General features: G+C 32.4%; 3 protein-coding genes and 1 long non-coding RNA gene across 4 annotated transcripts; 3 read left to right on the top strand and 1 right to left on the bottom strand.

Moving 5' to 3' along the window:
• Positions 1-3,137: 3,137 nt before the first annotated feature.
• Positions 3,138-3,653, bottom strand: LOC137836412 (uncharacterized). Its single transcript, XR_011085260.2, has 3 exons — positions 3,614-3,653; positions 3,419-3,522; positions 3,138-3,296 (listed from the first exon to the last, which is right to left on the bottom strand). It is a non-coding gene; the product is annotated as an uncharacterized LOC137836412 (long non-coding RNA).
• A 341-nt stretch (positions 3,654-3,994) lies between these two features.
• LOC150029532 (uncharacterized) lies at positions 3,995-5,644 on the top strand. The gene has a single exon (XM_090295704.1). It carries the CDS (start codon positions 3,995-3,997, stop codon positions 5,642-5,644), a length of 1,650 nt encoding a protein of 549 aa, XP_090151830.1.
• Positions 5,645-5,675: 31 nt separating this feature from the next.
• Positions 5,676-7,485, top strand: LOC137836413 (uncharacterized). Its single transcript, XM_090295701.1, has 3 exons — positions 5,676-6,589; positions 6,671-6,776; positions 6,856-7,485. Exons 1-3 carry the CDS (start codon positions 5,691-5,693, stop codon positions 7,483-7,485), a joined length of 1,635 nt encoding a protein of 544 aa, XP_090151827.1. The 5' UTR covers positions 5,676-5,690.
• Positions 7,486-9,194: 1,709 nt separating this feature from the next.
• LOC150029531 (uncharacterized) lies at positions 9,195-9,781 on the top strand. The gene is made up of 3 exons (XM_090301254.1): positions 9,195-9,394; positions 9,468-9,560; positions 9,632-9,781. Exons 1-3 carry the CDS (start codon positions 9,323-9,325, stop codon positions 9,779-9,781), a joined length of 315 nt encoding a protein of 104 aa, XP_090157380.1. The 5' UTR covers positions 9,195-9,322.
• Positions 9,782-11,219: the final 1,438 nt, after the last annotated feature.

The raw sequence follows: 11,219 nt of genomic DNA, 5'->3' as shown, positions 1-11,219 counted from the left end.
CTAAGGTTTTATAGCCTAGGAAACTATAAGAAAGTGAATGTTCTGTATAATAATAGTTTAAAAGCATCTTAACTATTGAAAACAAGCGTATTATTACTTAACTAAATGTTTGCAACTTGTTCTTTTCGCTATTAATTGATTGAGAACACTTATGAATGAATATCTTTGAAAACCAATTTCATGTGTTAAAATGATACGTTTAATACTTCTTTCATTTACAATCTAAGGTTTTATAGCCTAGGAAACTATAAGAAAGTGAATGTTCTGTATAATAATAGTTTAAAAGCATCTTAACTATTGAAAACAAGCGTATTATTACTTAACTAAATGTTTGCAACTTGTTCTTTTCGCTATTAATTGATTGAGAACACTTATGAATGAATATCTTTGAAAACCAATTTCATGTGTTAAAATTGTGTTTTGATATGTTTAATATCTCTTTTACAATCTTTGTCTATTAATTGATTGAAACACTTTTATGAATGAATATCTTTGAAAAACAATTTCATGTGTTGAAATTGTGTTTTCATATGTTTAACAATCTAAGGTCGATTGACACTTCAAGAAAAAAAGGTTTTAGTGGAGGTTATTCAGCGGAGGTTAACATAACCTTAGGAATTGATTTAATTAATGGAAGTTTTTTTCTAAAACTTCAACAAAATAACGGAGGTTTTTTAACCTTATTTAAATTCCAAAGGTTTATTATAAAACCTTGGCAAAATGACGGAGGTTTTTTTAACCTTCATTAATTTCCGAAGGTTTATTTTAAAATCTCCGCAAAATAACTGAGGTTTTTTTAACCTTCATTAGTTTCCATAGGTTTATTTCAAAACCTCCGTAAAATAACGGAGGTTTTTTAACCTTAGTTAATTTTCAAAGGTTTACTTTAAAACCTCTGCAAAATAGTTGAGGCTTTTTTAACCTTTGTTAAGTTTCATTAAATTATTCTAAAATCTCATCAAAATAATGATTTTTTTTTAATTTTCGTTAAGTTTGAAATGTTTATTGTAAAACATTAATAAAATATTTGAAATTTTCTCAAATTTCAATAAATAAATATAATTAAAAATTTTAAAAAATAATTTTAATATATTTGATAACTAAATTCTTAAAGTTTTTGAAAATGTAACTTTAAACATATAAATTTTTTTAAAAATATTCTTGATTTTAAATATTTATTTAATTAAAATTAATTAATTTTTATTTATTTTATATAAATATTTTTAATAAAAAAAGAAAAATTATATTTTTTTTAACTTTTCCAAAGATGTATTTTCAAACCTCATGAAAATACTCAGACTTTTTACAACTTTGACTAAAATGTTCATTCTCCTCTTCCACTTCCACAATACTTCTCATCCTCTACCATAGCTTCTCATCCACCGGATCTGTTTCTCCTCTTCCACCACGGATCTGCTTCTGCTGCTTCACCACGGACCTGCTTCTGCTGCTTCACCACGGTAATTTGTTTCTTCTTCTAGGGGAGTGCAGGGTTATGGTTCAGGGTGTTTCTGCTTCTAGGGTTATGGTTCATAGTTAAATCTGCTCCAGCTCAAAAAAGAAAAGAAAAAAGGATCCCAACCATTTGTTTTCATTCACTGTTTCTGATCCAGTTTTTTCCAGTTATTATGTTTTCACATTTGTTTTCAATTCTGCTTTCGGTAGGTTGCTTGGGCATATCTATGCTTGCGGTCCATGGATGCATAGATTCCAAGATAAAGACAAAGGCTTATTAGAGAAAGGACTAGTTCAAATCAAACTGGTCCTTGAATCTTGTTTTTTGTTGTTTGGTGATCCTGACGCTGATATGGCTTTTATTATTGGGACCTATCTTCCTTTGCGTTTTAAAATCCTTGTTGTATATCTGCTGAAAGATATGTTTAAAAAAATTGAACTGCTGGCATTATGGAGTATTCTTGTCAAAATTAGTTTAATTTATTTTCAAGCTGTAGATTTAATATTCTTTTGTGTAAGATCTGATTTTATGTCTTGGCTTTCAGGTGCATCACACTTTTGCTACTGCCGGATCTGACGGTGCTTTTAATTTCTGGGACAAGGACAGTAAACAGAAGCTCAAGGTTCCTGCTTTGTTTAATACTCTATTCTTACTTGTCCTCTCATTCTTACAGTAAATTCATCTTTACTAATTTGATCAGAAACCTTATCACGATTTTTAGATTGCTTACTATTTCACTCCTTATATGCATTAAATAGAATGGCAGTGAGATAACTGTTATTTGGTTTGCATATCAGTCTTCCCCTGAATGTCTATCAACATGTTGCTGGCTTAAGCGGTTACTTGGCTGTTAAATATTTGAGCTTCTTTAGAGACATTAAAATGCATTTCTTATGAGTTTTTTTTACTAGATTTGGATATTTGCACCACTTCCACTGGCCTAATTTTAATGTGATATAACTATCATTCGTGATTGGCCTCTTCACTATCTAGACATAAAAAAGGCCTTCTAGCACAGTTAGTTGCAATAAGAGGTTTTACTAGGTCTGGTGACACATGCCTTGTCTACATCTTTCATTTCTCTTTGTATGAGCAGAAACAGTTTCCCTGTGCTTTGAGATTAATCATTTTATCCTCTCCCTCCATTCTCCATTTGGCCTATGCATTTATCTTGTTTATGCTAATGACATTGTCATTGCTGGAGATGACTCTGCGGTATCCACCACTAGCTCAAATCCCTCTGAAATATTTCTTAAGCATTGAGGTCGCTCAATCATGCTCTACCATTGCCATTTCTAAGTAGTCTATGAATATTTGTGGCCCTACATTCTTAAGAGAGTATCCTTTTCCTGAAATTTCTTACTGTTCTCTCTCTAAACCTTATCTCTTTCTATTAAACCCTTTTACCATTATTTAATTTTTAAAATGTTACTTAGTTTTAATTCTGGTAAGGGAAAGCTATTACAACAAACCAAAATAACAGGGATAAAAACAAAAAGAAAATGCAATAGTATAGAATAATACTACAATTAGAAGATACGTGACCCCAAATGCACCCAGTCTAAGCAACCTTAAACATCTTCAGACATTTTTAAATTTCAAAACCATCAAGTCAAGCATGCTCTAAAGGCACATAAAATATTCAATACACGTGTATTGAATATTTAACCTGAAGACCCTCACTGCTCAAATACGTAAGAGCAAGGATGTAGCCAAAGTTGAAAAGTAATGTATATCCAATCAAAACCAGAACGCCTATCCAAAACCAATATGATTGGATGAAGAATCCCCGTGATTTCAAAACTTCGACTCCAAGAGGCTCCGAAGAGTTAGGTAGAACCTACCATAAAAAAATATGTTTTAAATATCATAATATTTATATAGTAAAGAGGGCATACAGGTATATATTATTTAAACTTACATAGTAAAGAAGGCATACAGGTATATATTATTTAAACTTACATGTCTCCATCTCTCCGCAAGGAACTCGTTATTTACCATAGCATTCTGTCCATACATCATAGGTGATATCCAGAAGCCCCATAACCACCATTTTTTTATGTTGTCTGGAATCATAAAGAAGACAAAAGTGAATTGTTAGTGTAGAACAGAACATAGTGGAAAGTATGTGATTGGTCTATTTTGTACCCATGGTACCTTTTGATAGGATAAAACCACTCATAGCAAAAAGGATGGTTAGTATAAAAGACCCAAGTGTGAAAGCTGCTTTCAATTCCCTCCCAACTCCTACAAGAAATCGGAATAATGCGGAAGACATCGGAATAATGAATTCAATAGTTGTGGTCGGACTCTATTATAGATTTATGACCACATTTTCCACTTATTTTGTTATTTTCTTAATGTATCTGAAAAGTATAGTGATTAATTACTCTATCTTATTCACTCTTGCTGCATTTCACTTTATACACTTATTTCACTTCTATTCTTTTACGCATTCTAATACTCTTGTTGACACATGTTTTTTTTTAACTTTCATGTTAGGTTTTCTTTATTTTTATCAAACAATTCCATTTAGATATGGATAAGTCTTGGATTAACATGCCTCGAAATACATGTCAGTACATGGATGGATTGAATAAATTTTTGGACTTTGCATTTGCTAATAAGAGCGTTGAGGGTAAGATAATTTGCCCATGTCCGAAATGCAATCTTAAAAAATGGCAAACTCGAGAAGCAACACATGAGCACTTGATTCTTCATCCTTTTCCAAAAGGTTATACATTCTGGCTTCTACATGGCGAGACAAGTTTTGTACAAAATACGACTGAAACACCTCCAGTTTTCCAATCAAATGAGCATAAAGTTTCTGGTAATGATCCCATGCGTGTCATGGTTAATGACGCATTCGGAAATTTTTTCTGTAATGATAACCTGGAGGATGATGAGGATATGTGTCCTAGATCAAGCGAAATGATGCCTGATGAAATTGCTGAGTATCTGAAGTTTATGCATGATGGGCAACAAAGTTTGTATGAAGGATGTGGCAAGTATTCTAAACTTTCTTTCTTGCTCAAATTGTACCACATCAAATGTCTATGTAGAATGAATGACAAGGCAATGTCAATGATATTGGAGTTGTTAGCAGATGCCTTTGATTATGCTAAAATTCCATGTTCCTTCTATGAAGCTAAGAAAATCATTAATAAGCTTGGCCTTCATTACACCAAAATTGATGCTTGCCCAAATGATTGCATGTTGTACTATGGAGAAGACAAAGACAAAGAAGTTTGTAAGAAATGTAATGAATCTAGATGGAAAAGAAGAAAGATGAACAAGACTATTGATGGTACTCTGAAAAAGCAAAAGAAAGTTCCTGCTAAAGTTTTAAGATATTTTCCATTGAAGCCACGCTTACAACGAATGTTTATGTCTTCTAAAATAGTCGAGCATATGCAATGGCATGCATCAAGAAGTACAAATGAAGGCATACTAAGGCATCCGAGGGATTCTGAAGCATGGAAGAACTTTGATCTAATGAATCCTCAATTTGCTTCAGATGCTCGAAATGTTAGACTTGGTTTGGCAGCTGATGGATTCAATCCATTCGGTGATTTGATTACAAGTCATAGTACTTGGCCTATTGTACTCATACCCTACAATCTTCCTCCTTGGATGTGTATGAAGCAAAGTTCATTCATTCTTTCCATGATCATTCCCGGTAAAAGAGCACCAGGAAATGATATTGATGTATATTTAAGGCCATTAATTGAAGAATTAAAAGAGCTATGGAACAATGGACTTAAAACTTTTGATTCATATAGCAATGAAGTGTTTAATATGCATGCAGCTATATTGTGGACCATTCGTGATTTTCCTGGTCTTGGAACCTTATCTGGGTGGAATACACATACTGGGTTGGCTTGCCCTAGGTGTAATTTTGACACTACACCTAAGAAGATTCAGGGTAAATTTTGTTTCATGAATCATCGACGTTGGTTAAATGCAAGACACAAATTCAGATTAGCCCGCATTCATTTTGATGGAAGTGTGGAAAATAGAAATCCTCCTTTGACAATATCAGGAACAGATGTCTTAAGACAAGTTGGGAATGTCAATATCATATTTGGGAAAGAACCAGAAGTTGAGGAACTGGGGAAACGACAACGCAGAGATCACCAAGCTATTGATGGCCCTCTACAATGGCGAAAAAAAAAGTATATTTTTTGAACTTCCTTATTGGGTAAACAATTTATTGCACCATAATCTAGATGTTATGCACATTGAAAAAAATGTATGTGATAATGTGGTGTATACATTATTGAACCAAAGAAAAAAATCAAAAGATAACCTAAAGGCACGAAAGGACTTAAAAGATTGGGGTGTTAGACCTGATCTTTGGCCTGATGAAAATAATAAATATCTTCCTGCTATATATACATTGACAAAAGAAAATAAGCATACATTTCTGACAACACTAAAGAACATCACTGTTCCAGATGGCTACTCAAGTAACATTAGTAGATGTGTTGATGTCAAACAATGTAAGCTTGGAGGATTGAAAAGTCATGATTCACATGTTTTGATGGAGCAACTTCTACCTTTAGCAATGAGAAAGACACTCCCTAAGGAAGTGTGCTATGTTTTGATTGATTTGTGTTCATTTTTTAGAAACTTATGCAGTAAAATTTTAAAAGTGGATGAACTTAACCAATTGCAAAATAGAGTTGTTCTCACATTATGTCACATGGAGATATTATTTCCTCCTGCATTTTTTACAGTCATGGTTCATTTGATTGTGCATTTGGTGGAAGATGCCAAGCTTGGAGGACCTGTCCAGTATAGATGGATGTATCCCATTGAGAGATATTTAGGAAAGTTGAAATCTTATGTGCGTAACAAGGCACAACCAGAAGGCTCAATAGCTGAAGGCTACATGGCTGAAGAGTCTTTAACCTTTTGTTCAAGATATTTAAATGAAATTGAGACTGTATTTAATCGAATAAGGCGTGTTGATGATGAACCAGACACTATATCATCTAGTGCAAGCACTTTGTTTCCACCTGTTGGAAAACCAATTGGGTCTTTTACTTACTTCTCTTTATCAGCAAAGGAAAAGTTACAAGCACATGGTCATATATTGACTAATTGTGCCCAAGTTTACCCTTTCCTTCAGTAAGTACTTTGACTTTATAACTTATTATGATTCATCTGCAATTGAACACTAACCATGTAATTATTATTTATTTAATTTAGAGAATTTAGAGACATTATACGAAGACAATTAAGAAGTCGTACACGGTCATCCTCTGTGATAGATAAGAGAGTTCATAGAGAATTTGCAGAATGGTTTTCTCGTCGTGTATGTATAATTTATATTGTTGACTTTTGATTATATTGAATATATAGAATTGTTTTGATCATATTTTCCTCTTTTTTAGATAAGAAATGAGTTGAATGGACCTCACTCAGATGATTTAAAGTTCTTAGCTATGGGGCCAATTGATTGTGCAAAACGTTACAATGCTTACAATGTAAATGGCTTCAAGTTTCGTACATTGGAGAGAGATGAAGGACTTAAAACACAAAACAGTGGGATATTTGGTACTTTTGGGACAAGGAGTTATGCAAGTAGCATCGACAATCAAATGCAATTTGGGGGTGTGCCTTATTATGGAAAATTGGTAGACATAATTGAGATAAACTATAATGGTCGATTTTCTGTTACTTTGTTCAAATGTATGTGGGCTAATACAACTACTTCTAGAGGGATTATGACAGATGATCTTGGATTTACACTAGTAAACTTTACACGTTTGATACACATTGGTGATAATGATGATGATGAACCATACATCCAAGCTAAAGAAGCACAAATGGTTTATTATGTAGTGGATGAATTAGCTAAAGATTGGAGCATTCCTGTGCATCTAAAGCCACGAGACTTATATGACATGGGAGAAGATAATGATGTCACTTTTCATGAGTGTGAAGCATTTGTACAAAACAATTTTGAAACTTTATTTGTGAATGGAGAAGGGAGTACATCGTTAACAAGGTCCTATTTTTAATTGAACACTTGTATATTATTTTTGTTTAAATTATCATCCTTATTACTTATACATTATTGTTTATGCATGCATTATATTATGATTTGTTGAATTTCTATTTTGACTTGTATTAATGTTATTATTTCAATAATACCTGAAGATGAAGAAAATGTCCATCAAGAAGACTAGAGCAACAGAACATGATACTCTCAATAACACTTTTGACCAACTTGCAGCCCTTAATAACTCAAGTAAGTTCATACACAACTTCCATTTAGTGAGATGTTTGTACTTATATTTTAATTTGGCATTCTCTTTAAAAATATATTATTTTTCACATGTATTCATTTAATTATTATGCAGCACCTCATGTGAATTCTCATCCTATAGAGAATAATAATAAGAAGCCTCCACCCCCACATGCACCTCATAGGTTGATTTCTATTACTAAGAACAATTCTGCACCTGAATTTCAATTTGATAATACAAATGAATCTGTCCATGAATCTACATCTGAACTTACACCAAGGTTACAATCTGATGAAGAAAGGGAAGAAAATGTGGGTATTTAGATGCTAACTGAACAATCAAAGCATGTATCACGTAAAAGATCATGGCTTGTTGATGTCATTGGTAAGCTTGAATCAATACATTGCAAACTCACATTGTATTTGTTTTTTATGTTCGTCCTCTTAAACTAACAATAATTTTGACAGATAGTGAAGGAAAAAAGGTTAGGAAACAATTAACAGCAAATGATGTTTGGTTTTTATCTGTTGGTGAGAGGATTCTTGTTAACTGGAATAACGAGAACCAACCAGTTGATGACAGTGGAACATTGTTGAATAGGTTTTTAGGTCATGTTGCAAGAAATGTTAATGCATTTCCTATTAGCTATCAAAGTTGGAGGAAGATTCCCAAAGATTACAAAGAAGATATACTTAAGAAAACCATTCAAGTAATTATTTTTGGATTTTTCTGTGTTTTAATTGATATTATATTGAAATTATCTTAAATTTACTTGTGTAATAATTTTGAAGGCTAAGTTTGAAGTTGAATCTGATGCTCATGTAAGATATATCTTCAAATCACTTAACACAAAGTGGACTAAGTATAGGCAACAACTATGGCAACAAAGAAATGATGGAACACACAATAGAGATGAAATTATTGCAATGTGTCCAGAAGTAATGAATAAAGACCATTGGGCTTCTTTTGTTGAATACCGTTTAAATTCAAGGACAAAGGTAATAAAAACTACTTTATTATTTAAAGTGTTGATTTATTTATATTTAGTTCTTTTACTACATGTATGCTTAGGAAATTGCCAAAAAGAACAAGGATAATAGAAAGAAGCAAACAGTTCCTCATACTGGTGGATCCAAGAGCATTGCACGGAAGAAAGATGAGATGGTAACTTGATTCTCCTATAATTTTTATTATATCATATATCATGATTCATATACTTTTATTACATTTTATAGGAGAAAGAGCTTGGTCGCAAAGTTAGTAGGGGAGAAGTATGGGTAGCAACACATAAACATGCTAACGGAGAATTTGTGAATGATGGGGCAAGAGAGATTGGGGTAAGTATCATTTTTGTAAAGATGAAAACTCAACCAAATTACTTTTTTCAACGAAGTAATTATTTTTGGATTTTTCTGTGTTTTAATTGATATTATATTGAAATTATCTTAAATTTACTTGTGTAATAATTTTGAAGGCTAAGTTTGAAGTTGAATCTGATGCTCATGTAAGATATATCTTCAAATCACTTAACACAAAGTGGACTGAGTATAGGCAACAACTATGGCAACAAAGAAATGATGGAACACACAATAGAGATGAAATTATTGCAATGTGTCCAGAAGTAATGAATAAAGACCATTGGGCTTCTTTTGTTGACTACCGTTTAAATTCAAGGACAAAGGTAATAAAAACTACTTTATTATTTAAAGTGTTGATTTATTTATATTTAGTTCTTTTACTACATGTATGCTTAGGAAATTGCCAAAAAGAACAAGGATAATAGAAAGAAGCAAACAGTTCCTCATACTGGTGGATCCAAGAGCATTGCACGGAAGAAAGATGAGATGGTAACTTGATTCTCCTATAATTTTTATTATATCATATATCATGATTCATATACTTTTATTACATTTTATAGGAGAAAGAGCTTGGTCGCAAAGTTAGTAGGGGAGAAGTATGGGTAGCAACACATAAACATGCTAACGGAGAATTTATGAATGATGGGGCAAGAGAGATTGGGGTAAGTATCATTTTTGTAAAGATGAAAACTCAACCAAATTGGATGTGAGCTTCATTTATAACTTTTTTCATTATTTGTAGGAAAAGATTCAAGCATATGAGTCAAATACATCTTCCCTCTCACATGATATATCAATTGATGATTCACTAGCTCATGCCTTTGGAAGTGAAGAACATTGTGGTCGTGTTCGAGGGATGGGATTGGGACCTTGCCCTTCTCATGTGTTTGGATATACTGGAAATTCTCGCACTGGGATATCTTCAACTACTTATAGAGAATTGGAGAATCAGGTTTTTGAACATGTATTTTCTTATGTAGCAATTTTTTAATGTGTATGGTTTTCTCACTCTTTTTCATGATAAATTGTGTTTTAATATAGGTTATTGCATTAAAGTCACAATTGGATGAAAAAAATAAAAGATATGAAGAACGTGAAAAAAGATATGAAGAACATGAAAAAAGATTTGAGATAATGATGAATTTTTTCTTTCAAAGTTATCAAGGTCAATTGCCTCCTGAGTTGACTATGTTCAATCGTTCATCGGTAATGTTTAAAAAATTTAAATAACTTGTTTTATTTTTCAGATTTACATTTCTAATTGTGATATATGTTTATATTGTAGGTGTCTGATCAAGGAAGTGTGCCAAAAAATTAGGAAGGCAAAACCAAAACCATAATAATAATGCACCAAACACACTCATTCAACAAATAAAGAATTCATGTGGGATTAGAACGTGATCAAAATCGATCCTGCAGTCATATACTGGTTTTATCTTGTTCATTAATGAGTTTAAACTGGTATTAATGAGTTTAAATTTTGTGGAAAAAATGAAAATTTTGTTGGATTACTTCTTATTTTGCTTTAACTTGTTTTTTTTAATTGGTGTCTTGATCCGTTGATGTGTTTGATGTTGATTTATAGCCTTTTTTAGTTTTTTTTGTTGGATTTGAAAGCTTGGTAGTGTTATGTTTAGGTGTTTTCCTTGTTTTTGTGTTGGCTAGTTTTGACAAGGTTGTTGGATCTTTCTTTTGAGTAGTGTATGAAAATGATTAAGACAAATTCCTCCACATGCTCCATCACTCATAGCATATTTGCATGGCTAACCTAGTCATGTGTAGTTCAAGCCTTCATTTGAACATCTTGAAATAGCATTTTTTACACATGTGCTATTTGTTTCTGATATGTAATGGCATTTGGATTTGTCCACTCATTTTCTTTGTCACCTACAATAACTTTATTTAATGTAAAAAGTGATTTGCCTCGGTCTCCATCAATTGAATTGTGGTTTCTTGGTCATGGTTTTCATGAGCACTTGTAAGAAGGTAGTAAAATACCATTAGAAAGAGTTGAACGATGGAAAAAGATTGATTCTTAGCTTTGTGCCTTGTTGTGCCATTATGTGGAACACAATATATTAGGCACTCTTAGAGCTTGTGTCACTCGTTTCAGAAGAAGGCTAAGAGCTTTATGACTCTGCTCATAAA

This window comes from Phaseolus vulgaris, chromosome 1, assembly GCF_051622355.1.
Source record: "Phaseolus vulgaris cultivar YP4 chromosome 1, ASM5162235v1, whole genome shotgun sequence".
Lineage (NCBI taxonomy): Eukaryota > Viridiplantae > Streptophyta > Magnoliopsida > Fabales > Fabaceae > Phaseolus > Phaseolus vulgaris.
Note: the sequence above shows the minus strand (reverse complement) of the source record. Positions and strands in the feature narration are given on the sequence as shown.

Bases quoted from the DNA above. Each gene is read 5' to 3' on its own strand.
- LOC150029531 (XM_090301254.1), top strand. From the start codon at position 9,323: ATGTGTCCAGAAGTAATGAATAAAGACCATTGGGCTTCTTTTGTTGAC. The intron at 9,395-9,467 runs GTAATAAAAACT...ATGTATGCTTAG, and splicing joins GTTTAAATTCAAGGACAAAG to GAAATTGCCAAAAAGAACAA. The intron at 9,561-9,631 runs GTAACTTGATTC...TACATTTTATAG, and splicing joins CACGGAAGAAAGATGAGATG to GAGAAAGAGCTTGGTCGCAA.
- LOC150029532 (XM_090295704.1), top strand. From the start codon at position 3,995: ATGGATAAGTCTTGGATTAACATGCCTCGAAATACATGTCAGTACATG.
- LOC137836413 (XM_090295701.1), top strand. From the start codon at position 5,691: ATGCACATTGAAAAAAATGTATGTGATAATGTGGTGTATACATTATTG. The intron at 6,590-6,670 runs GTAAGTACTTTG...TATTTAATTTAG, and splicing joins CAAGTTTACCCTTTCCTTCA to AGAATTTAGAGACATTATAC. The intron at 6,777-6,855 runs GTATGTATAATT...CCTCTTTTTTAG, and splicing joins CAGAATGGTTTTCTCGTCGT to ATAAGAAATGAGTTGAATGG.